At 36.5% G+C, this 27279-nt stretch overlaps 1 protein-coding gene across 15 annotated transcripts in view; it reads left to right on the forward strand.

Moving 5' to 3' along the window:
- UBR5 (ubiquitin protein ligase E3 component n-recognin 5) overlaps positions 1–27279 on the forward strand; it is an 87670-nt gene that overhangs the window by 37073 nt on the left and 23318 nt on the right. For 8 of the 15 annotated variants that reach the window (XM_050307727.1, XM_050307708.1, XM_050307749.1 and 5 more), the window contains 20 exons: positions 1634–1750; positions 1830–1940; positions 2666–2820; positions 4769–4886; positions 5708–5892; positions 6665–6774; positions 8372–8484; positions 14970–15113; positions 15211–15322; positions 15523–15677; positions 16478–16675; positions 17761–17971; positions 18576–18620; positions 22007–22133; positions 23522–23673; positions 24066–24161; positions 24594–24717; positions 25077–25174; positions 26011–26159; positions 26595–26686. In XM_050307727.1, coding sequence (XP_050163684.1) covers positions 1634–1750; positions 1830–1940; positions 2666–2820; positions 4769–4886; positions 5708–5892; positions 6665–6774; positions 8372–8484; positions 14970–15113; positions 15211–15322; positions 15523–15677; positions 16478–16675; positions 17761–17971; positions 18576–18620; positions 22007–22133; positions 23522–23673; positions 24066–24161; positions 24594–24717; positions 25077–25174; positions 26011–26159; positions 26595–26686 — 2612 coding nt within the window. The remainder of the gene's footprint in view (positions 1–1633; positions 1751–1829; positions 1941–2665; positions 2821–4768; positions 4887–5707; positions 5893–6664; positions 6775–8371; positions 8485–14969; positions 15114–15210; positions 15323–15522; positions 15678–16477; positions 16676–17760; positions 17972–18575; positions 18621–22006; positions 22134–23521; positions 23674–24065; positions 24162–24593; positions 24718–25076; positions 25175–26010; positions 26160–26594; positions 26687–27279) is intronic. The other 7 variants (XM_050307779.1, XM_050307798.1, XM_050307835.1 and 4 more) reach the window with 4 other exon arrangements.

Here is a 27279-nt window from a genome sequence, read left to right on the forward strand (position 1 = left end):
TGGATTAACATTCATGTTACTTCTGTGCTGTGTTGGTAGATGCCCTCTAGAGCAAAATAGTTCTCTAATGATTTGATTAATTCTGGGGCCTGTTATCAAGGTGTAAAAGAGAATTGCTTGTGTTTGCTTCTGTCCTTTCCTCCTGCTGCCTTTCTCTTTTTCCACAAATATTGGCAAGGAGCTGTACTGAATCCTCTGTTAATCAAGGACACATTCACACCTTTTGAAATATGCACTTATGAGTATGAAAACAATAAAAAAGGTGTCAATCCTGTTAAACTTCTGTAGTGGAAAGAAAAGTCTCCTAATTTAGGGGACAGATAAATGTGCTGGATGGTGGGACTTTCTTAAAGGCTGAGAGAGTTCAGCTTCCTCTCAGATGGCTGAAGTACTTAAATATTTGGTATATTGTAATCTGAGAGAGGCAGTTAAAAATATTGATCTGGGAGATAAACAGTCCTTTCTGTAGTGGTTATCATGTACCTGTCTTTCAGATTTGTAGCTGTAGAACACTGTATTTAATTTTTATGTTTGCTTTGTTTTGGAGGTTTTTGGGGGTTGTTTTTTATTTGGTAAAGCTGTATTCTCCTATATGTGGAAGGAAAATTTTAGTTGTTAGTGGTAAAGATATCAGAAAGACCATGTTTCTTTTGTAGCTGCACTTGCTGAGGAGCAGCAAAACATTACAAGTGTTTCTCAGTGAGCAGAATTAGATGTTTTGTGAAATCACTGGAATTCTCTGTAGTTTAAGATCCATTTCAGTGCAAGGAGGTACAGGAATTTGGAGGAAGTAAGACTGTAATATTGTGTAGTTGCTGCAACATTGATATAATACCCAATCTAAGAGGGAGGAAAACAGGTCTGTGAGATCCAAGTAAGGCAGAGGATGAAATGTGAACAAAGTGGTGCTATGTAAGTAGTAGAAAGATGCAATCCATGTGAGTTTTGATAAAATGTTAAAAAGGAGAACAGGGTGAGAGGGAGATGAACCAATAATTAGAAGCTTTTTCAGCATATCGGGTTATAATGATGCATTAATGTGACATGTAGCATACTAATTTTTTTTTTTTAAACTTGATCTTCTTTGCAGTTACCTTCAGAAGTGAAAGATAAATGTTGTTTAATTGATGAGACAGTGAATTTGATAATTGATTTGTTGGGTAACTGGAAGATACCTTCCTGAGTATACTTAGCAATGGAATAATGGAATTATGTTGCTTTTTTGTTAATTTCAAAAAGCCAGAATTTTAAGCAGAAACTTCTTTTTTTTTTAATGTCACAAGTTGAAGAGATCTTCTCATCTTTAATTTTATGAGCAGTATTTTATTCTTAAAATACTGTGGAAGCTTTTAGTAAACAGGCCAAGTTAATTGCCAGGTATATGCTATTGTTAAACTTCAGGGAAATAACGTCTCTTTCTTTCTTACTCCATCAGAAACAACAAATGCTTTTGTGTGTGTGAGGACATGCTGAGCTCGAGACAAGCTGGATATATCTTTATTTTCAGGTTCAACATTCATGAGTGCTCTAAAAAAAAAATCAGCAATTCCAAGTTTATTTTTTGGCATTTATATGTTTTTCTATATGTAATTATACTATTGCTGTCTTAGGCTTTGTATTTCTGTGTTTGTAGGATGGCACAAAGTTTATTTGTATTGGAGCTCTGTATTCTGAGCTTGTGGCTGTTAGCAGTAAAGGAGAGCTCTATCAGTGGAAGTGGAGCGAATCAGAGCCTTACAGAAATGCACAGGTACTGTACAGCTTTAAATGCTTACCTTCAGAATGATTTATATGCTTTGAATATCTAAAATATTTCTTTGTTTCCAAAGAATCCTTCGCTACATCACCCACGAGCCATGTTCTTGGGGTTAACCAACGAAAAGATAGTGCTCCTTTCTGCAAATAGTATTAGAGCAACTGTTGCCACGGAAAATAACAAGGTATGAGAAGTCTGTCGTTTGCTGAATTTGACAGAAGCTCTTTTTTTTCAATTACTTCCATTATATTATAGAGAAGTTGATTTTTCAGCTTCATCTGTAGTAGAAAGTATTTAATTAATTAGTTCATTCATTTCTTTTCCTCCCTAACTGGTGTTTTGTAGAAATGCAAAAAGTTAAAAAAACCCCAAACCAAAAAACCCAAACTGTAGGATTTACAGCTGAAGCAGTGAAAAGATACTTGGTTTACCTAATTATCTAAAATATTTGACTTTTTACTGTTACTGTAGAAACTGACACTGGTTTGAGAATAGAGAAGCTTGTTCTGTATAGGTTTACTAGAAAAACTAAGGGCATTGAAGCTTTCAGTGATGTAAAGTAAGTTATCTAAATATGCTTTTCTGCCCAATTAAGAGTGAACTTGGAACTTATTTGGTAAAGACACTAACACATCCATATCCTTTCTGACAGCTATCTCTTTTTTTTTAACCTTTCTGTTAATGTTGGGGACTGGAAATAGAGGGGAAAAAATCTGAAAAGCTCTTTTTGGGGGAAAGAAAAGACAGTAGAGGAAAAATTTCCAAAGGAAATAATTGGTTTTTGCTTTGTGATTTTTTTCCCCTCCCCCTTTCAAAACCAGTAAATAATTAAATTAAAGGTGCAACTGAGGTGCAACTTGTCTTTTTATTCCTCCACCTTCTCTGTTCCTTTCTTCCCTTCTCCCTTAGGTTGCTACATGGGTAGATGAAACTTTAAGCTCCGTAGCTTCTAAGTTAGAACACACTGCACAGACATACTCGGAGCTTCAGGGAGAACGGATTGTTTCTCTACACTGTTGTGCTCTTTATACGTGTGCTCAGCTAGAGAACAACTTGTATTGGTGGTAAGTACATACCGTGTTTGTGTACAACAGTGTAGTTACTCTGCATGTCTTCATGTCTTTGGTTCTGAGAAGCACTGAAAATCTACTGAACCAATATTGCTCTGAGTTCTGTAACTCTGCACTTGAGCTTAGGTTCCCTTTTTAAAGTACATTTATTCTCTTTTTTAATGCCTAAAGCTTTTGGATCCAATTATAACATCTTTAACAGAATAAGGTCATTCTTTTAGGAGATGTGTGTAAATGCTTTAGCATGTCAGTACTACTGGGGGTCAGAGAATAACTTTCTCTATGCCTTTTGGGCCTTTTCAGATTATAAATATGGAACAAACTTACCCACATATGAGGTCGATGTTCTTCTGTCTGGCTCTGTTAGAAAATCTTATGTTAGTTTGTAGCCCAAATCTTCAAGAAGAGAGAAATAACATCAGATGCTCCTTCTGGTATTTGTTGTTAAAAGATAACACTTTTAAACAAAACATGAAATGCTGGTTAAAATATTTTAACAAACAATTTGATAATTAAGAACCCTGTGTTAAAAACAAACAAACAAAACCAAGCATAAAAACCCCACCCTCAAATACTCCCCAAAGGCTCTGAAATGAATTTCTAATTTGAGTGAATTCATTGAATAACACTAATGCGTCGTCAGCATGCATTATTTTTCAGTTTGTCAGTAGTCATTGCATTCTATATCATGCCCAAAGTTCAAGTACCTTTGAGGCATGGATGAGTTACATGCTTGATGATGAGCTGGAAATCAGAGCATTGAAAATTAGTTCTATGAAACAGCTTTCTCATTAAATTCTATTAACTCTTTAGAAAAATATTTGGGTAGAATTGTAGCTAAACTTGTAAACTTAAACACAGATGTATTTTATTTTAACTTCTACTCAAAATTACACCTCTCTGGTTCTTGGCCCTTTCATTATGTCACAGCTGGCATACCACACTTAATTACTCTTAATATAGAACCCATTAAACTGTAACATTGGAGATAACTGGCTGTTAGAACCTGCCATGTTTACTGCTTTTAGAATAATCAGCACAATATATAAAAGGACTTACTAGCAATTTATATGTAGTCTTTGGAAGCAATTTATTAACTAACATGTCCTTTCTGGAAGGGGTTAGATGTCGTCTGTGGTGATTTTATGTTACCAGATGGATGTAGACAGAAGCTTCTGTTACTGTTTATACCCTTAGTTACAATGGTCTCCAGTGCACTAGACAGGATTTCAATTCACTTTCCAGTGTTGCAAGGGACTGATGCTTTTCATGTTTCACTTAACCTGAAGGAGCTTTTCAAATCAAAGCATCTGACTCTATAACCCACCTACTAGAACATGAAGCATCAAAATAACAAGCATGCTTCACTGTGTATGTAGGCATTACTTTCAGGTAAACTGAGAAGATCCAGTTACAAAAGAAGTGTCCTTTTTTTCCCCTCTTGCAGCAGAAGTCATTTATAAGAGTCTTAGACTCCTTTAGCCATGTCCCCAGAGAGAGAGTGAGGCTTTTAGAATTTAGAAACAAAAAAGCTTATCTCGTTCCCCAGTGACTGTAAATTCTGGGAATTATCATTAGTTGTGGGAAGGGTATCTTGAAGTTCAGAGAGACAACCCACAACTTGAAATCGGTGAGTGGAGCTTACCACTTTGTGACAGAGGTCTTGCAGCACTTCAGAGTGGAAAGAAAGCCATTTGAAATAACTGATGTGCTCTGCTTCTTTTCCTCCTAATAAATTGGCCAGTTGAGATGAGTTTGGAAAGTGGGGATCAATATAGAAAAAGAGGACATTTCTACAGTGCTTTGAGATTTTGGAGGAGGTGGCACAGACACTTTCGTGTTTTATCACGATTACATTAAACAGAAGGAATAAACTGTTTAAAGTTCTGAACAAAGCTTTTCTTTCATAACCTTTCTTTAAATACTATGCATTTTTCCACAGGGGTGTAGTTCCTTTCAGCCAAAGGAAGAAAATGCTAGAAAAGGCCAGAGCAAAAAATAAGAAGCCGAAGTCTAGTGCTGGTATCTCCTCTATGCCAAACATAACTGTTGGAACCCAGGCAAGTGCAGCTGTCGCCAGTGGCATTTTTAATCTGCTGTATGATGAACTTATAACCTGCTCTTAAAAAAAAACCACAACAAAATGAATTAGGTTCTATTCTTGTTATGCAGCAAAGTGGTATCAATACTATGGAATTAAAATAGTATGTTTTAATTATATGGCTGTAAATGGATGTGTCCTGTTAGTGTTTTTATTGTTCTACAAGTATGGTTATTGCTGCACACATGGAAGAACAAGCTGTACTCATCCAAAGGACTTCTGTTTTAACTTAACCTCCAGTTTCTGTATTTTGAGTGAAAGTAACTGCAGAAATACAATTCTCGATAGAACACATAGCTTTGTAAATGATTTGGCATTTAAGTACCTGCAGTATTAACGTCTTGGTTGGATTTATTTATGCAGTGGGAGAGATCTTTAGTTTGAAACCTTTAACAGAAAGGCTAGTAGCTGATACAGAGGTGTAGAATTCTTCTTAGATTAGTACCAGAACTAATACAAGACAAAGCAGCTCCTACCCAGGGAGCACATTTCTTCTGATTCCAAATCCATTCTAACGGACATTGGGATGAGTGTCTGTTACTGGATTAATTGTTCCTTTTGTGGTTGAACAACTGAATATACATTAAACAGTTGCACTGCTTTCAGCTGTGAATTGCATGACAGCCTCTTTTTCTGTACATCATGCTGACTTTCCTCTTCACTTAATTCCATACATTTTCTGTTTTGACTACTACATATGTCACCAAGAAAATGCACGTACATGTGATTTCCCTCAGTACAATCCATTGTTCTCATAGAAATAAATGCTTCTGTCTGTAGGTGTGTTTAAGAAATAACCCCCTCTATCATGCTGGAGCAGTTGCTTTTTCAATCAGTGCTGGAATTCCTAAAGTGGGTGTGTTAATGGAATCTGTTTGGAACATGAATGACAGCTGTCGATTTCAGCTTCGCTCCCCTGAGAGCTTGAAAAACATGGAGAAAGCCAGCAAAACTACTGAGGCAAAGTAAGTGTGGAGAACACACACATGCACACACACACAACATTTATTTGATGTTCTCATGAATTGGTAAGTGATAAAAAATTGAAAAGAAGGAAGGTCAGGATTTTATAATTTTGAAATTTTTGCCTTCTTTATAAGAGACTAGGTTTCTTGTAAGCTCTGATAAATGTGCAGAAATGCTCACTGCAGGGAAGGTGTCTCAGTTGTGTGAAACCGCTATGGACATGGGAAATGCAGAAGGAATAAATAAAGACTTGCCTACAGCATTTCATAAAGTTTTCAAGACTTTATATTTTAGAAGCTGAAACTGGAACCAACTGTTCTCCAGCCCTTCATCAGATTAGCAAACTTGTTTCAACCCCTCCATAGTTTGAAAAAAAAAAAAGAAATGGGTTGACAATTGCTATTTAAATGTTTCTTAAAACACATTTAAACAATTTCAAGTAAAGCTTGAAAACGTTTAGCAGTTCTGGACTTTCAGGTTACTGTATGAATCTAATAATTCTTCCTGTCTTCAAATGAAACTCATCATGTTTATTTTCTGTAATATTTTATCTATGCCCAGTTAATGCTAAAAAGCTAATCTCTGATTAAGCAGCATTGCACTGTTCCCAACGTCAAGATTTATAGCCTTGTCAGTTAGGATGATTGTTTGCAAGTGTGGAGTTGTTTCATTAAGTATTATTAAAGGAATGTGGCTGGGACACACTGACATTTTGTCCATTGTCAAGAAAAAGCTTTCTCTTTCTTCTAAAAGTACTACCTTTTATTCTAGACCTGAAAGCAAACAGGAACCAGTGAAAACTGAGATGGGTCCTCCACCATCCCCGGCTTCCACTTGTAGTGATGCATCTTCAATAGCAAGCAGTGCATCAATGCCATATAGTAAGTGATGTGTAGCTCAGAGTAACATGAAATATTTGTGTAGATAAGAAGTTTCCATAAAAGGCAGTTCTACAATGTTTCTGTGCTAATTTCAGAATCCTTCAGTCTTTCAGTCTGCAATACAGAGGAAGGCTTTTGTAATAGACTTTGGATAATCAGTGAATTGTCAGTGTTAAATTTGAATATATTAGTATAAACAGTGACTACTTGGTGTGAAGTGTATCTGTGCAAGAAAACGGTTCTCAGAATCAAAAGTATCTTTCAGGATGTGAGAGGAAGTCTTAAGATAAAGCTGTTTATGTTTATTGCAATGTGATAACGAGTTTCTTTACAGCCCAGAATTTGAACTTGTTTTGGAAAATTTTTAATATAAAGCTGTTGTTGCACAGTTTGCCTTGCAATTGAATTTCAATGCATAAAGCAGTAGTTTGTCATCTATTACAAAAAAGTCTAAAATTGGACGTTGTTTACTAGCATACAAAAGCAGAGAAGTTTCATAGTACAAATTGTGTTTAAAAACCTGAAAGGCTACATCAGGATTCATATAAGTGGACACCTTAAGCATTTCTTTTCTTTCCATTTAAACACATAAATTTATAAAGTGTTAATTACAGTGCCATCATTTGAAGAAATCTTCTCCCTGCCTCTTTTTCTTCTAATTGTTCACATACTCCAGTTTTAAGACATGTTCACTTCAAGACTTAAATGGCCTCGTGCAGCGACTGAGAATCTCATATGCTCAGATCTTCAGTACTAATTAATTTTACTATTAGTCTTTTGCTACTGATCTCTTTTACAGTTCATTCGACTGTAATTTTTCACTGACTACAACTTTGCTTGGGATTTTGAACTCGTGTTTGAAGTTAACTGTGCAATTAACTTGGAAGTTCTCTGCTTCTTATTTCAAATGTGTTTATAGTATTAATTACACTATAGTCAATGAAGAAGATTAAAGGTTCTTGTCAGTGTTAATTTAGCCATGTTATGTATTTAAATTTGATTCTGAGTGTACTACAGTTGGAGTTCAGATAATGTCTTTGCAGTGAATCTAACTGTATTGCAATTGCTGTTAGCCCAAATGGCTATTTTCTGCCTCATTTGGTGTTGTTCTAGAAGTTTACCAAATAATCCATATGTGGTAGACAAGCAGACTTTTTGTAAGGTTGATATAAAGCACTGCAGCAGGGCTGAATGAAGGGTCTTACAGTGTCAGACATTTTACTAAGAGTATCTGAGCCCTTCCAAAACAGGGCTTGTTTCTTTTATTCTAATTTTAGTGTATTATTATTGTATTACTTAACATTGAAAAATTAAAAAATTATTTTACTGTAATTACTTTGCTTAAATGTCCTTAACAATTGCTTTGTTTATGCAATAGGGTTTATTAGTTCTAAATGTATAGAGAAACATGAAAATGACAGGATACACTGTTAGGTATCGCTTAACTCTTAAAGTTACATTCCTGTTAACCTCTTATTGATTCCTAGGTTTGGTAATATTTTTGAGGGAAAGGTTTGGTATTTACTGAACTTTGCATTTTTATACTTTGATTAAATATTTCAAGTCTTTTTTTCTGGTAATAACTTTTTTGTCTCAGAGCGACGACGATCTACTCCTGCCCCAAAAGAGGAGGAGAAAGTGAATGAAGAACAGTGGTCCCTGAGGGAAGTTGTGTTCGTGGAAGATGTTAAGAACGTTCCTGTTGGCAAGGTTTGTGTAAAATGCACTGTCCCACTGTATTTGGGGAGGAGAAAAAAGTTTTTTCTTTTAGATAAGCTGAATCATACTTCTGGGGATGCTTAAGAGTATTTCTGATGAGCGTGACTTTTGTTGCATTTTAATTTGTCCATAAAACAATGATAATAGTAGAGTGAATGTGTTGTGAACAAAACATACTGAATCTTAAAAAATAACATTCTGGTACTTTAAGTTGAACCACAATATTAAGAAAAGCAGATGTGGTGTTATTTTTGGTGTATTGAACAACAGCTCCTGTACGCCCAGTGAGACTGCAAAGAGGTTCACCTGTTGTGACTGACTTTTATATACACATGGTGGAATGTTTGGGTGAATCTCATATTCTGGCGAGCAGAGAACAAATATTTTGATTAGAAATGACATGCTTCATTAATATGACTGTAAAGTTATTTGATTTATTAATCCAGAAAATCGGTTTGTTTAGTCCCTGTCATTTTTTTCATTTTCTCTCTAGTAAACCTTTGCTATGACTCAGAGTCTTGTAGTGGAAAATACTTAATTTCTCCTTTTGCATTGTTGTGTGATGTTAGGCAGGATTTGGGCCTCTAGACAGTTCTCTGGTGTGCTTTTCAAAAATAAGAGCAACAAGAAAGCCAATAAAGGTTTTCCAGAAGAGGAAATGATTGGGTTGCTTTCTATTTGATTAATAGAAAATTAAAAAAAAAAATGTTACCAGAAGAGAAGTAACTGTCCAACTGAAGGCAGTTGGATTTAGTAAGAGTTATTTTTACTTGCACCCCTAACGGGTTTACTTGTGCGGCAGTGCAAGATTTGCCTTGAGCAGTATCTTGGAAAGGAGGAGGCCCACAATGAATTTTCACTATCATGTTTAGGCTCATTTCTGTAGAAAGGAGCATGGAGCAACTTAATCCATTGAAACTTAAAAAAAATTTGAAGTTTTGAGATCTAGTTGAAGTCACTGAAAGCATTGTTTGCCTCTGATATCTGCTTTGGGAAGTTCCTCTTGTCTTTATCTGTCCTTCCTGTTTTAGACCCCAAGATTTTCAGGGCAGAGGCTGTTCTGCTATTTCTGTATAGAGTTGCAAAGTTATCTGTGCATTGCATCAAGAACTACTGTCATAAATATAGATGACCTTGAATTTTTATGTTAATATTTTCATTAAATTGCTAAAATGAGTGAGTAGTCTTTCTTCTGTGACTATTGCTGAGTCTATTATCTATCACTCGTTTATGGCAAAGATGCTTTTTTTAGTTCATAAAGCATGCTGTCCTTTTCCAGTGATGTATAGTGTCAGTCATGTTTTTCCTTTTACAGTTTTGTAACACTTTATCTTTAGAGTTTAGATTGAAGCCAGCAGATAAAATCAACAACTTTTGCCTAGTGGTGTCCAGGTTAAAGACAGAAATACAGTTTATGACAAGGGTATAAACAACTGTTTGCCTTGTTTGTTATATATTCCATTTGTAATTTGGATCAGTTGTGTGATGGTATAAAAAAAAAAATCTGAAGGCACTTTAGTCTTCGGAAGAGTTACACTTGGCAGTTTTCTGCTACAGGCTCCAGAGTAGCTGATGTTGTTCATTGTGGAACAGTAATGTTCGTAATTTAGCTTGTTGTGAGCTGAATTAAACACAAAGAGGATTCAAATTCTGAACAATCTGTGTATAAGTAAACAGAGGTTCAGACTGAAAATATAATCATGTGAGTTTGGAGTCTTAGGACTTCATGAGGTAAGAAGTTCTGTCCTTTGAGTTCACTCAGATTCATGTTAATCTGGTCTTTTGTTTACTGAATGACAATCTGAAAAGTCACATCTTTGATGTATTGGTATGGATGGCCTCAGTGGCCTGAGCATCCTGCATGAGAGTGTACTATTCCAGTATAACCTTGGAATTTGTTGCCTTTGGTGTTTCAGAGAATTGGAAAGGCTTTGAATCACTTTTTTGAGTTTTAAGAACTTGATGTTACAAAGTATGGTGTCAGTGGAGCAACACCGAGCTTCTCTCAGTGCTGTCATGCAGTAAAATATGTGGTTGTGGAGTATGTGAATATTGGGGCATCTTTGAGAAATACTGATAATTTGGCACATGTTTATTGAGCACAACTTGCAGTACTAATTGATTTCTGAGGCCAAAAATCTTACTTTATATAATAATTCAGATTTGAAGTCGTAAGAGGAATTAAACAATTATTTTTGTCCTTTTACCTGCAAGAGCATCTGAAATTTTGAACAGTTATATTCTTTAGATAAAAGTGAATCAGGTGTGATAGCTATGAGCTTCTGTAAAAATGTTTACCATCTTTTAAAATTTTCTATATAATTCTTTGTTATACATAAAAAAAGAAATTTCACTTAGTCTTCAGGAGGTAGAATTTAGAGATAGGAAAAGGTTTCAAATTTACTGATGCTCAGCCTGTGTTCCTGAAATAGTTTTGTTTTTACAAAATTTCTGTCCCTGTGCTGTTAGATATACACAGCAACTTCATGATGTCTCTTTTGAAAACTGATTGACTGAAATCCTTCCAAGCCCCCTGCTGTGTTTTGTTTGTACAACTGTGGGCAGGTAGATGGTGTCAACTTCTAATGTGCCTGTTTCTCTCTGGGCACTTAGATGATTATAAAGCAGCTCTCCCTTGAGTGCTTGTGATTATTTTGATACCAGTAGATCTTACAACCAGCATTTTACACACACTTTTTAAGTGTGTATTACATGTGATGCCAAAGCAGCAAATGAGCAGAGAGTACAGAAGTTCTTACACTGGGGTAGTCTTGAAAGAAATTAGGAAAGCATGTCTGCTAGATATATCTTGTGTTTAGTCATCTTGCTCCTTGAAATTTATTACCTTCCAATCTTGTTTCAATTTAAATCCTTCATGGCTTGGAACAAAACTAAGCCTTTATTCCTCTAAGTCTGTCATTACATGGAGGAGGTAATCATTACAAGATTGTCCACTTAATGGAAGACTGATGGAATGAAAAAGCCCGGCACTTGTCTGTGTTAGTGAGAGGTCTGATGGAGTCTTTTAGTGTCATTTAGAAAAGATATGGGCTGAAATAAGCCTTTTTTACAGCTCACTGGTATCAGAGGAGTAGAAGTTTTTTTTGTCAATCCCATGCACTTTGGGATAGTCTACTTAACCACATTAGCTTCTGGATCTCTTTTCTGAAATGGTGTCTGGAACCGCTGTTAGAACAGAGGGATAGGGAACCTGAGCTGGAGCTGCTTTTTGCTTTGGCAGCTGCGGTTCATTTTGGTCTGAGGCTTTCCATTGGCAGTGACCAAGGCCTCCCCAAACTGCTTCTGGTCATCAAAGTTATCCTCAAGCAGGTGGGACTCGTGTGTATTACCAGTTTTGCAGTTCCTATGCCCAGAAAGCTTATCAGGTCCTAGGTGAAACATTTTGTGAAACATTAATTTGAATTGAGTAGTTTGTTCTTTACCTGTACTTTGTATTGCATTATTTCAGTCAGTCACTTGAACTTTTTTTTTATTTTTAATTTCTGTCTGAGATTGAAGCCTTCCAATGAGAATGATAAATTGAAAGAGGTCAGACTGGTTATTGTCCCGAGAGAGTTACCCAGTCCCTTTTAGGAGTCTGGCTTTAATCCTTCAAAGTTGAATATTTTATGAATTGTGTTAGTATTTCTTTGAAAGTGCTCACTGTACTTTGTGAGTAGAGGTAGAAGCCTTTTCTGTGATGTTAAAACATCTTCCATTCGAACAAGGAGATTGGATAAGAAAGAAAAAGCGTATTTTCCCTGGTCTTCTGCTGCTGTGTCTTGAGAGGAAATGTGGTGGTTCTGGAGAGGGAAAGATTCTACGATTACCTGTGGCATTGTGGTGTCGAGGAGTGTGGCAATGGGTTGGTAGTAAGGATAAAGGAGATAACAACTGTGTTCATTTTTCAGTTTGTCAAATCATTTTAATTCTTCCAGTAGAAAGAAAGATTGGATCTCATTATCCTGTAGTTGAAAATGCACTAAAAAGGTATTCTGCTTTCAGAAAAAAATCTTACAACTTCCATGTTATTGCTTGTTTTTTTTAATTCATTTGATTACAATCTTTTAATTAAGGCCTAATAAGGCAAATGTTGTATATGTAGTTCTGTAAAATGCTTGTTTTTAATTGGTGAAACTTCTGCATTAGGAATATCAACAGTATAAGTACATTAGTTCTGGAAGTTAAAGCATCGAAATCCTTTAAGCTTTTGCATTTTATTTTTGTTAATGAGTTTTTCAATTATCTCAGACTTATATAATTTCAATTAAAGAGGAATGTTTGTTGCATATTTATCTTGTTTGCTGCCAGCTCATTATACCACATCTCTGCTTTTGAGCTGTCAGTGTACAATTGCTGTCAAGTGCTACACTCGAGCTCCTTGCTCGTTACATCAGTGGATAGTTTTATTTTCTTTCTGTGTGACAGCCAACAGCGGTAGCCTTGCAGAAGTAGTAACTTCAACTAAAGAACTGATTTTAGTTCTCCTTTGAAGAATCTTCAAACACTGTGAATATCTTCTCAGCCAAATCAGTTTTTAAAGATACGTGATTTTCTTCTTGAATGAAAAAAAAAAATTGCCATGTGGACTCTGGAAGAGTCACCATAGAGTTACAGTACTTTAAAAGCTGCCAGCATTTCACTGAATACATTGAAAGTGATGTGAGAAGTGATGCAGTTGATAACACTAAGAGCAGCCAGAAAGCGTGTTGGAAAAATCTTTAAGCCATATTTTAAATATTTGGCAATTGTGCCTTTTCTTAAGGTGTTTTTCTTTCAGAAAGCAGCCCAAATTTACAAAGTGTTTGTAGCAACATTTAGTCATTAACAAAAAAAAGATTCTACATGTTGGCTAGAAGCTGTGGTTGAACCATTGGCATGCAATTTCAGGCTTGTAAATTAGTCTGATTATCTTAAAGACATCTATATTTTCATTGAATAAATTTTTGGACTAAATCACAGCTTTTGTCTAGAGTGTTCCAATCTCAATAGAAATCTGTCTTTTTATAGTCCAAATGGCAGTTAATGCAAGTGAATGTCTTGACTCATGTGAATTTTGAAAATTTTGGGTAATATTCTTATAGCCATTAGTGATGGTCTACTACTAGAACGAGTAATTCTTCTAGGGAGAAATTTCAGCATGTGAGGAGCAAGACCTGTGACTATCCACAGTAATTTTTGTAACAAAAAATCTGCTAATGCTTTAATGTTTGTCAATATATCGTTTTCTCTAGTGCTCTTGAGAGGGTGCACTTAAGAAACTGGGAGAAAACGTGGAAATGCCTGAATTTTTGTTACAGTATCTTGAAAATTTGAGAGATGTTTTCTATTGTTGGGGCCTTGTCAGATGAAGTTGATTACATCTAGATCTTTAATATTGCTTGGTAAGCACTTTCTCTGCAGACACTATTGAAATTAGGGCGTAATCAAGATTGATGCTTGCTTATATCTAGTTTTGATCAAGACAGAGAGCACACAGAGTTCTTATTTCTACTCAGAGTTAAAACTGTCAATCCTTCCCCCAGTCCCTTCTTTCTTAGCTTTGTTTTCTTTTTTAGAAAATTGTGGTCTCAACTGGAAACTCAAAGGGCCTTGCTGTTTGGTGATAGCATAAGAAGTTTCTGTATCAAGGAAGCCTGTTTTGACAGCTCTGATTAGATACACATGGTAGCAACTCTTTAGAGAGGTTTACAGTGTTAGAAATGACTGTGTGAATGCGGGGTTGAGTAACTTCCATTTCCTTGGGGGCCAGAGAAAGACACAGATCCGTGAAGAATGTCTGGTTAGACTTGTCTGTATCCTTCAGTCCTAAGGACTGAGCAGAGAACTTTATCGAGTGCACAGAACAGGTAACAGACCATAAACCAACAGGTCGTTTTTCCACTATACACATTCCTCTTGAGGAAGGAGCGCTAAGACTCTGTGACAGAGGCTTTAAATAAAGTCTCAGAGGGGGCCAACAAAAATCCAACCAAACCCAAGGTATTTCCTTTGCCTTGTAGTATAAGGGCTGAGATGCTCAGTGTAGATTTTTTTTTTTTTTCTGGTAAACTAATGTCTGGACTTCATTGCCATAAGAATTGTGTTTATTTCCAAAAGTGACTGGACAAATTAGTAAGAGAAGGGTCTGTGCAGGATATTAAATTTGAAGTTGTCTTGCTGTTTTCAGGAGGTGGAAGCTGGGAGTATCAGTAGGAGCTTTTCTAGTCAGTTGATGTTGGTTCCTGTTGGACATAGGATGTTGAAACGGTGGGACCTTTGACCTGAGTCAGGGTGCTTATGAAGTCAATAAGAAATCCAAGTTTTTAAGATTTCAGTAATTTTGCCAAACGACAAGGCTACTGACCAAGAGCTGTAGAATTAAACACTGATTATTGTAAATGTTTTTCTTTTCCTGATAAAGATCTGGTTTATTTTGAAGCAAATCAGATTCTGTTCAAAGCTTCTGATAGAACTGTAATGTGTTCTGCCTGCAGGTGCTAAAAGTGGATGGTGCATACGTTGCTGTGAAATTTCCAGGCACCTCCAGTAATGCGAACTGTCAGAGCAGTTCTAATTCAGATCCCGATCCTTCTTCTCTTCTCCAAGACTGTAGGCTGCTCAGAATAGATGAACTGCAGGTATGTGTGTGTGAAACACTGAGAAAGCAATCAGTATTTTGGAATGTCAGCACTGTGTGTGCTTAATTGCAGTGTAAAATTTTACATATGTTTTCAGGTTGTAAAAACTGGTGGAACTCCAAAAGTTCCTGACTGTTTCCAAAGGACACCTAAAAAGCTGTGTATTCCTGAAAAAACAGAGATCCTAGCAGTAAATGTAGATTCAAAAGGTAAGTAGGACTTACCCCGTAAGTCCAGCTCTGTTTGTTATTTATCACCTATCTCTTTTCCTAGTGGAAAACACCCGCTGTCAAAAGAACATAAACGATTCTTGCCATTGATATTAGTAATTCCTTGAAAGTGCTTTAGTTAGAAGTTCTTTTACTGGATGCCATCAGTAAAACACTTTTTTCTCCGTGTATCTTTGAAGGAGTGCATGCTGTGCTGAAAACTGGGAACTGGGTTCGATACTGCATATTTGACCTCGCCACAGGAAAGGCTGAACAGGAAAATAATTTCCCTACCAGCAGCATTGCATTCCTGGGTCAGAATGAGAGAAGTGTTGCTATTTTTACAGCTGGACAGGTTTGTGGTTTTCTGTCTCAGTCATTTAACCTCACTGCAATTCACTTCCATCATCTTTGAATGAGATGGTAGAACCTTCTGTAAGGCTTTTCCAAAGTCTGGCAGAGAAACAGTTTTTCAAACAGGTTATGAAAGACTTGATGCTGCCATTAATATTCTGAAGGCACAAGGGGAATACCAATCAATTCACCTAAGCACATCTTATTCAAATTCTACCTTGAATGTAAAAAAAGGGTGAAAAAACTTGACAGAATGGTTCCTGGATTAGTGTAAACTTGTTATCTAGCTATGATTTGGAACTAGATCGGATAAAGATCCACTCTTGATAATAAATGGAAGTGTTAAGAGAAAAAAACCATGTATTTGACACTAAAAATATATATCAAGGTTGTGTGCAACTGTTCCACAAACACAATATAGTTTGTTTAGGATAATTAAAGGAAACATTTTTGTCAAAATAATTGAACTTGAATTTCAATATATTAAAATGTATTTGTAGCATTTAAATAAGCTGAAAGTATAGGTACTATATGTTTCACATATAAATGCATTTCATAATGTATGTATATGATAAGGAAGATATTTTTAATAGTATTTACTATGTTAAGCAAATTTTGGGCATTTGCAAAGGGGAATCTTGTATCTTATGCTACACCACTTGTAATGGTAGGAGACAATGACATAAATGAGAATCTTAGGTAAACTTTCATCATTGTTGGCAGTCAAGAAGAACTGGACCTTTTGGACTGGATAATATTTATAAACTATGGAGACTTAAAACCTTTTTTTCCCAAATGTAGGAATCGCCTATTATTCTTAGAGATGGAAATGGCACAATCTATCCAATGGCAAAAGATTGTATGGGTGGGATACGAGACCCTGACTGGCTTGATCTTCCACCTATTAGTAGTCTTGGAATGGGTGTTCATTCCTTAACAAATCTTCCTGCTAACTCGACCATCAAAAAGAAAGCTGCTATTATCATTATGGCTGTTGAGGTAAATATTTTCTTTACTACCCAATCACATGCTTTTTTCCCTTTGGCGTTATAAAGTTATGCTTAAAGCAGCCTTCTGTTCAGATATTGATTAGTATTTTCACTATTTCAAAAACCACTACTTTCAGCAGAAGATTGTCTTAGAAACATGAAAACACAAACACATTTGCCAAGTAAAGTGAAAGATCCATTTTGGGGTGCGTGATTTCTGTATCAGGCTTTCAATTAGTAAGATTTTTAGGCATTGGTTTTAAAATGATTACCATTTTAAAATGTCTACTAACACCGTACAGTCTTATTTGTCTCATGGGTGCCCAGTTTTTCTGGAGGGATCCAGCAACATGTTTTTTTGAGAATGCAATACATTTTTTAAGTTTGGGGTTTTTTAAATCATATAATTGGACCATACACTAGGAAACTATGAGAGTCAAGTGAAGGTTTTTTCACTTGAATTGCCTGTAGAGTATCTATCTTATGTCATGCTTATAAAAACTCCTCAGAGATTTGGAGCAGCGTGGTTAAATGTGCCGTGTGCTCTGCTGCCACCCCGAGGTACTGTGTCCCTGTTAGACTGAGATGGATTGCACAGTGTAGTAGTACTCCATCATTGTGGAAAAGCTTGTTATATATGGGATGAACCTCCCAGTCCTTCAACAGCTTCTAATCACTCACTTCTCGGTGCATATAACGTTTGTTTAAAAAGAAATATGTAAGAGCTAGTTCATGTAGCCGCCTTAGGTTTTTTCAGTTGTACCACCTTCCCCATGTCACATGTAGCCATGAAATATAAGTAAGCTACCTTAGGAATCCAACTCTGAAGCCAAGGGAATGCTTTTGTGAGCCTCACAGCTTCTGCTGCTTAAGCCTCTGTTTCTTTTGCTTGTCTGTACCTGAATGCATGCAGTTGTTTTTAACAGTGCTCATGCATATTTCCAAGAGTTCCTGCACTGACTTCTAACCATTATCCTAGATAGAGACCTTTCTATTAACGTCAAAAATGGAAAATTAGAAGTATGTAGGAAGGTTGGTAATATGTCTACCGTTTGTACTTTCAATTTCTAAAATATTTTGTTCTTTTGAGTACAGAAACAAACATTAATGCAGCACATTCTTCGATGTGACTATGAAGCTTGCAGACAATACCTGATGAATCTTGAACAAGCAGTTGTCTTGGATCAGAATCCACAAATGCTGCAGACGTTCCTTGGCCACAGATGTGACGGAAACCGTAATATTCTGCATGCTTGTGTATCTGTATGCTTTCCAACCAGCAACAAAGAAACAAAAGAGGAAGAGGGTGAGCTCAACAATATAATGAAAATACTTTGAAGATAAACTTTGTCTGCATTTTCAAGAAATCTGAAATAAAGGTTGCTCTCTTCATGTTTTGGTATATTATGATTTAGCACCTAAAAAGTGTCCTAGCCTTTCAAAGATGCTGAGACATTTTTATTACTCTCATAAGGTTTTATAAGAATTCAAAAGCTGATTGATTATAAAAGACGAACTTTTGACATTCACTTGTTAATTTTAGATGAAGAAAGTATTTTTCTACCTTAATATTACTAGCATCCCCACTATCTCACTAATAAACTTTTACAAGAAACAGCATTTAATATTTTTCAAGTGTTATAGTATATGTCAGTGCCTCCAATAAGAAATGCTACTTGCCATTGACGTGTAGCAAGAAATGGGAAAGAATGACCTATTAATGCCAGTTACTGACACCATTTAAAAAACTATTAAATTCTGAGATGTAAAAAGCATGTTAACAGAACAAGGTTGCTAAGTCAAGCACTCAAAAATTAGGAAATGCCAGAATTAGGTTTACTCATGTGCTGTACATGGGTATGCATTGTGAAATGGTCTTTAATTACACCGTCATACTATTTTTTCCACAGGACTACCTCATTCAGTGCACAAGATGGACGGTGCTCACCGAATGGGTAGCTATTCAATATTTCTTTTTATCCTCATCATTCAGTGTGTGGCCCCATTCCTTACTATTGCACACCATACAAACTTTGCACTGAATAATGAATGAACTTCCTTGTGGGATTTTTGTATGGTGCTGTCATTGAATTTTAGTCATTTATAGACCTTAATTGTTCCTCATATCCCTATTTATAGAATGGGGGTAATGCTGCAGCTTTCCATCTCGTGCTTGAAGTTTTTTGGTATTCAAAGTATTAACTAATTTTGAAGGTTCTGTTTGAGAAATGTAGGGCCTGATTTCATTTTTTCGAATAGGTGTAATTTCAAAACACTTCATTCTAGAGCTGTAAATAGTAGTTTTAGTTGATCTGTGAATGTTAATTATTTTTGTGAGTCAGGCACCTTTTAGGTGTCCAGAAATTAGTAAAATGTATCATGATCATCTGTAAAAACTTGTTTCACAAAGTTCTGTGTGGTGTTAGACGTGGCAGAAATAGGTTCCAGTTCTCCAGAGTGATGTTCGGTGGCATTAAACACAAGACAATGTTTCTCCCTCTCTTTGTGAAGCTGTTGCTGCCTCACTCACCCCTTCCAAATGTTGCAGCAAACAAGGCATAAACAGCTTGCTCATTGTACAACCCTTCATCTTAAGTGTGTCGTCCATCCTGTGCACTGATTGAGGCAGGGGGCTTGTTGCTGGGGGCAGGGCGGGTGGAGTGACAAAGAAATTCAAAACAAAAAACCAACCCAAAATAAACAAACAAACCCCAACTGTGTAACTGAAGATTGGTTTACTGTAAGCGCACAGTGAATCTGAAATAAGGGTGCATAGGCAAACTTAATCTGACTTTTCCTAATTTGAGTGCTTGTCTTTGCAACCTTGACAGTTTTTTTCCAGTAACTTCATTTGGATGTAATTTAACTTTCTGAAAAATGAAAAACATGAACCTGATAGACTTGTAACACTCCTCTGCCTCTCTCTTTCCCCTCATAAAACTTGTTCTTGAAGGGGATTCATATCTTCAGATTCAGGTCACATTTAGCTTTCACTGTAACTGTTAGTGATGGGTATTAGGGCAAGCTTATTTTTGGTGCATCATCTGGAGGGAAGTGGTGAGTAATGTTACTGCCTGGGACTTACATGGCCATCTCTTAAACCGTAAAAGAAGTTTGATTTGTGAGTAAAGGCTTCAATTCCAGACTACAGATACGATGTTTTTTAACAATTTCAGAACACAGTACCCCTTCCTAGCTAGTACCTGCCTGAGATTCTTTACTCTTCTCTATGTAGATTCCTCTCTGTGACAGAAAGGAAGTACTGAGAGCAGGGATAAGCTTTTTTTTTTTAGTCTTTTCTCTTAGATCCAGTGCCTAGTTTTGCCATAGCTTCTGCAATGTTGGGTAAATGAATTGCAGGAAAAGTGGCCCCAGATATACAAAATATATCCTCCTAAAGCTGGAGGAAGGCTACTCCGTTTCTGTCTTTTTGGTATCTCCTCACTCTTGCCAATAGAAAGGATCTTGGAAGAAACATGTCCAAAAGAAATGTCCAAAGCATATGAAATCATCAAAGAGTTATGATATGAATTTCAGCCAACATCACTGAACACATGAAAACTGAGGGATTTTGTCTAGGGAATTGGGACAGATTTCATCAGCCAACAGAACAGCAAATTACCATTAGAGCCAAAGCATTTACGATTGATGTGTCTCCAGAAATGAATGTTAACGGTGTAAGTGGAACAGTGAAAATTCAGTTACAGTTTACTTTCACCAGAACAGGTGTTGCAGAGAATGGTTGTATTGCTGGAGAGATCACTCTCAAGAGCTGTGACCTGCTGTGTGAGGGGTCCAGACGTACTAAGTGATGGATCATGAGTTAAGAGAACTAGTGGATCTGAGAAAGGAATACAGCATGAATATAAAGGCAATTCATTTTCAGCTACAGGTCAACTTGTGGCCAGGGGCACAGGAGTAGTATTCTGTGAGTGCATAGTAGTCGTCTGCTGTGGGTAGTAGGCAGTTTTTGTCTAAGAAGCCTGCACATGCTTGTGAACAAGCAACACCTAAGATCCTTGCTCCTTCAGGTAGTGATGAGCACTTTCTACCTTCAGGTAGAAAGATCTAAAGAATAAGTGTACTATAAAAGCTGACAAACACCATTGGTTTACCTCTTTCATTCTTCAGATGACAGGTATTAATAGTACTTTCCTGTAAAAAAAAAAAAAAGGAATTATCTAGGTCTTAGTGCTGTCAGTATGAAAATAAGTGTATAAGATGACTGTCAGTTTGAGAAGTCTTTAAGTGGAAGGTGAGCACTAGCCCTAGCAACTTTGAGACGTGTCCTGAAAGAATTATCAGAGTCACTTTAAGGAAGTATTTTCATGTGTTCAGAAATACGCCTTTTCCTTCTAGTTTGTACCAGAAATTGTCAGTCACTCCACTGAAAGGAAAATTGTCCCTCTCCTGGCCTGTGCTGTGCTGAAAGTGACTTCTCTTTCAGTTCTTTCTTGCCCCATGATGCTAGTGATTCATTTCAGTTTGCTGTGCAGTGGTTATGTGATCTTTAATTGTCAGTAGTTCCTAAAGAAACAATGATTGTTACTCTGTGCAAACCTTATACAGCTGACTTTACTGCTTTATCTGTGTATTTATCTTGCAGATAAATAAATCTACATTAGGTCTTTGCTTCAGGTGGTTTTGCTTCAAGTTGTACTGGAACTGTACAACGAAGCTTTTGTGTTTGGGGTTTTTTTTTGATATTGCACTTGACACAATTCAGTCCTCGTTATGAATAGAACCTTTAGGTGTTATGGTGCTTAGGGTTGTAGATGTTAGAAGAAACGCTCATTCTTTCTGATGCAAACTGTTTGTGCTGCCTTATAACCATCAGGGGCAGTCTTCCTAAACGTGTTTATATGTAGAGTGTATTGTACAACCCCACAACTTAGCATTGTTGTTCATGGATGGTCATTTTGAAGTGTGGTTTGTATGGGTTTTTTTCTCATGGTGGTCTGTTTTTTTTTTTTTTTTTTGGTTGGTTGGTTTGGTTTGGTTTTGGTGTTTTTTTTGTTGTTGTCATTGTTTTTGAAGCCTTGACTCAACAAGTATCTGGAACCAGCTACATGTTAGGTCCTTGTCTCTTGATGATACTGAAAACTGAAAGCTTCTACTGGAGCTTGGGTACCTCAAATTTACTTCCTTGATGGCCTTTTAGAAACCAAACCCAGTCAGAATCATTGTTAAGTTCTTTCCCTCTAAATGTCAAAAAAAAAAAAATTTAAAAAACAATAATGCAGGGAACATTTTCTGACTAGTGACATTTCATATTTTATACTCCTTTCTTAAAATTTTCCCAAGTGAAATTTTAGCACTGACACTTTTCTTAATTTTTCAGAAGCAGAGCGCTCTGAAAGGAATACATTTGCTGAAAGGCTCTCAGCTGTGGAAGCTATTGCAAATGCTATCTCTGTTGTGTCCAGTAATGGTCCAGGAAATAGGGCAGGATCATCAAGCAGCAGAAGGTAAATTCAGTAATGCTTTCTTCTTGTTTTCTGTATGCTAATTTCCGTATTAATTACCAACCTGTTATTAATTCTTTAGTTTAGTTTGAGAATGGGCTCTATTACTAGCCTAAAGTCGGATTTCACTTCTTCAAGCATCAAACTATAGCTCCAGTGGGTTTTATTTAAGCTTTTTCTGGTGTGAGAAATAATGGTGGGATATTTCTAAATTCTATTTTCTGGGATTGGTGTTTTGTCTCCTCAGTTGTGAAGTGAAAATGCTCCTCCTTGTGGGGAGAGGGAATTTGAGGAAAAGCTCTAGTGTTCTTTACTAAGGAGTATTAAGTACCACAGAGGTATTGTACAGGTGCCCAGGCTTGTTTTAAGAGAATTTCTGAGAGAAGTGGTCACTTACGCAGATAAATACTGAGAACAGCACCAGTGGGGAAGAACTCAAGTTGATTCTTTTTATCCTAAGCAATCATTGTCATAGTGAGGTCCTTTGTATCAGGGGGGCTCTACAGGATGTTTCTGACAGAATTGTAATTTCTGAGACATTTATGTTCTTCCTCTTTTTGTGACGGAAGTGAGTGGTGCTTACTTGGAGGGAATTTGAAGGCATCTGTACTGAGTTCTAGTCAGTTCAGAGCACTCTGGCTGAGAGCACAGTACAAATCTTTTACTTAGCTCTCTAGTCAGAGCAACTGACATGAAGTGATGCCTTTATCCTTCCCAAGCTACAGTCCTCATCACCATAATCTTTTCGATACGGAAGATAAGGGTAAGGGTTGAAGCTTCCTTCTGACATGCTTAGGAGACATTAATCTTAAAAGGATGTGCATTTAAAAAAACCCACCACCACCACCTATTCCAACACCTTTTCCTCTGTAAGATGATACCGAATTTCTTGAAATTGTTTGCTGACTGTCCTCAGTGAAGTAGTACTTTGGTGTTAAATAACTTTAAACAAATAACTCCCCTAAAAATAAGTTTTTTCAAACCCCAATTTTTTATTCTTTCATTATCCTCTTGTACTTAGATTTTAAAAAGCAGTAGCAACAAGAGCAAATCCTTGCACAAGCTTAACACCCCTGGCAGTGAGCCTGGGGTAAAAGGAATGTCAGGTAGCGATGACAATGCCCGTCAGCTGCTGCCTGCAAGAGGCAGTGCTGTGGTGACTAGGGATGCGTTCTGGGCTCAAATCATTGATGCATTGCTGGCTGACTCTTCTTCCAAGGCCATTATATTCTGTTGCAACAAAATGGAATATGGTAATGAAAAATACCTCTAGGGTAGTTCTTCTTTATGCTGAAATAAAATGGTCTCCTTTCCCAGTATGCAATTCTGTTTTAAAATGTTCTAATTATAAACGAAAATGAGAGTATTTTTTGCCTTGGTTTTGTATTCAGTTTGAGATTAAGGGAAATGATGAGAAGATCCTTGAGAGCTGCTGGACTGGGCAGACATGAAGCTGGTGCTTCATCCAGTGATCACCAGGACCCGGTGTCTCCACCAATTGCTCCTCCCAGTTGGGTTCCAGATCCTCCTGCAATGGATCCAGGTAAGTCTGCTCGTGTATCACATTATACTGTAGAAGGAGAGAGCTGATAAAGGAACCGATGGCTTTTAAGGTGAACAACCTTTTTTAGTTTCACTCTGAGGTCTGTCTAATGCCATTGAGGTAGCAAGAAGTCACTGAGGTAACTTTAAGAGTTTACTGAAGACTTAACAGCTGTTTTCAAATCCAGATTGTGTCTTTCTAACGCTGGTGTCAAACTTCTGGGAAGTGCTCTTTGTAATGCTGAGTTACTGATCTAGGAATGTGGCCGTTTGTAGGAAAGAGTACCAGTTTAATACAGAAAACCTGCAGTGTGTTAGACACTGCAGCAAGAGCATGTTGTTAGGGATGTTTTTATGTATTGATATACATCCTGCTGTTCTGTTTACTGAAAGATGGTGACATTGATTTTATCCTGGCCCCCGCTGTGGGATCTCTTACCACAGCAGCGACTGGCACCGGCCAAGGACCTAGCACCTCCACAATACCAGGTGAGGACATACTGCTTATTTGATTATGCTTTAGAAGGAAAATTATCTCAAAAGCTGTCTTTGCTTGCACAGACTTTCTGAATATGAAAATGCCTCTTATCAGATGAAGATTGGATTGAAGCAGAATTTCACAAGTGTGCAGAAAGTAAATGAAGCACCATGTTATGTTTTATGTAAAAAATTTATTTTTACCTGAGGAATGACAAATATGCAAAGCTGTGGTAATCAGTATGAAATTTGGATTGCTCTGTGTATTTCAGAATGTAATTTGGAACTGAAATTTACAATACTTCAGTGAAGTATTGCTGAAAGCACTGAATAGTCAAGCTACTAATTAATCACCCTGGTGATTCATTGAATTATTTACTTTTAACAGGTAATCATTTTTTGAGGAAAAACTGTTTCTCTTCAATTTTTTTTTTCTCATTACAGGTCCTTCTACCGAACCATCTGTAGTGGAATCAAAGGATCGGAAGGCAAATGCTCATTTCATACTGAAATTGCTGTGTGATAGTGTTGTTCTGCAACCTTATCTACGAGAATTGCTGTCAGCTAAGTAAGGATTTTCATATAAATTCTTGCTCTCCTTTGTAATGTTATATCACCTGAAATATATTATGTAGAAGCCTTTTTAAAAAGGTTATTTAAAATCCTGTTAGTTAAAATGAAGGGAGTTAGAATATCAACAGTATTTGTGTCCTGCCATCCTTTAAAAGTAGGTCTGTTTCACAGAAGTAAAACAAATAAGAGTACTTATTCACTCTGTGGCTTTTCTGTTTGCACAAGATTAGCAGTGCAAACTTTTCATATTATTTTTTTATATATTTGTGTCCTACATTGTATGTTACAAAAAAATAACAAATTGCATAACAAAAAAATTCAATGTTTTAACTTGTCTGTTGTTTTTTTCCCTAGGGATGCAAGAGGCATGACACCATTCATGTCAGCAGTTAGTGGCCGGGCATATCCTGCTGCAATTACAATTCTAGAAACCGCACAGAAAATTGCTAAAGGTACAACAGTTTCAGTAATTATTAGCATGTGGTTTCCTAAAGTTTTCTGAAGTGTGTGCACACTCAACATGTGTACAGAGTCGTTACTACAACTGTATATTGCTGCATGGTTTGGACATTCTGCTGTTTTGTAGTATCTTTCTCTGTATTCTGTATATTACAGTAGATTTCTATGAATATTACTGCTTTTGTTTTCTTTATAGTCTTTTCAGCAATTCATTGCTTTTCAAACCAGTGGATTAAGGTACTATTTTTTGGTAGCACAAAAGTATCACCTGGAATATCTTTCTTTGAAATGAAAAATAATGATAAAGCAGTATGCCAAGCTAGATCCTGTTCCTGAAAAGACTTACATACAAACAAATGTTTTCTGACTATTTTTCAACATTGATACTTAATTATTTAAGAGAAATATGTGAAATTGAACTTAGGAAGAAACTTAAGTGGATTTGACATTGGCATACCACAGTTCTATAGGACTGTGTGTGGTACAAGACATTCCTTTTAAGAATATTGTCCATAATGCTTCAAAATGGTGGTTCACTGAATTGATAGAATTGATTAAAGTATCAGTGAATTTAAAACTGGGGAAGAATTTAAAACTGGGGAAGAGTTGATGGTTGTGTTTTTCAATTAGGGATTTTCAACAGCTTCTATAAGAAATAATGTGACAAGCAGAAAGTTTTCTCAAAAAGCTGTAACAGATTTTATTCAAACTTCTAATTCTGTATGAGATTTTGTAATGGCAAACATCTGCTGGGTATGGATTCTGTTGGTAGGTGTTGGTTATTTTTGGGGTGTTTCTTTTAACACTGGTGTTATATTGATCATTTCAGCTGAAGCAGCTTCCAGTGAAAAAGAAGATGATGTGTTCATGGGAATGGTTTGTCCTTCTGGTACAAATCCAGATGATTCTCCTTTGTATGTGTTGTGTTGTAATGATACATGCAGTTTTACCTGGACTGGTGCAGAACATATTAACCAAGTAAGTTCGGATGTTTTTTTTCTTTTAAACTAAATAGGAATATGTTTTGACCACGTACTGTGTTAGTGTGGTAATCTGACTCTTAAATTATTAACTGCATTGTTTAAATTACTGTGACTTTTACGTCTGGTGTAGTCACTGCCTCCCTGAATTGCTTTGTACTCTCAAAGCTGATTGTGTTCCTCAGAAATGGCTGTTAATGGGTGTGGCTTTTCACCCTCTGCTTACCTTTGACAAGAAGTTGGGTGGACACAGCTCTTTGAAAGCACTGAACACTCTAATTCGCAACAAAGTTTCACTCTCTAGACTTGACCTCCTTCTAAGCGAAGGCATCAGTTTGAACAAGTGCACTGTTACTGTATCCTGAAATACTCTGAGATTGCAAGTGTAGTAGGAAGAAAACTATGCATAATATTTTTGGTAATTTTTTTTTAGGATATATTTGAATGCCGAACATGTGGCCTATTGGAATCACTTTGTTGTTGCACAGAATGTGCAAGGGTCTGTCACAAAGGGCATGACTGCAAGTAAGTATTGCGTTCTGTTTCTTTTAATTAAATCAATATTTTGTTGTTTCCTTTGTTTACTGATAGTTAATAAGTTTTTTTCCTTGTCTAAAGTGTTCCAGTCTTAGACAAAGAAGATTAATACTTCAAAAGCCTTCTTTTTATTCTACTCTGTGAGATTTATTTTATGGGTTGGAATTAAAAGAGTAACCTGAAGCAGTCTTGTACTTTTCACTTTGTAGAATTTAGAGTAAATGAGTAATTCTGACACCCACAAAGTGCCTAATGTTCTAAGAATATTGTATCTAAATAATACTGTTTTCATTTTGGGTGCCCCCAGGAGTTTTCTGAAGCCAGTGAATCCTGATGACAGATCATTCTTGGGAATTTTCTTAAAGAAGTGCAGCGTATTAATCTTAAGATAACTGTAATAAAGGGAAAAATGAGCAAGCAATCAAGAAGTGTCAGATCAACCTGGCCTAAAGCTTTGAAGCTGCAGATGTTTTGTGCTGCTGTTACAGGCTGTGAATCTTACAGCATTAATACTGTAGCTCTAATAAGCTAACAGATACAATTATAAAGATATTCTCAGCTCTGTAACAGTTACTGAGATT

This window comes from Myiozetetes cayanensis, unplaced genomic scaffold (assembly GCF_022539395.1).
Source record: "Myiozetetes cayanensis isolate MyiCay16 unplaced genomic scaffold, myiCay2020 scf1, whole genome shotgun sequence".
NCBI lineage: Eukaryota > Metazoa > Chordata > Aves > Passeriformes > Tyrannidae > Myiozetetes > Myiozetetes cayanensis.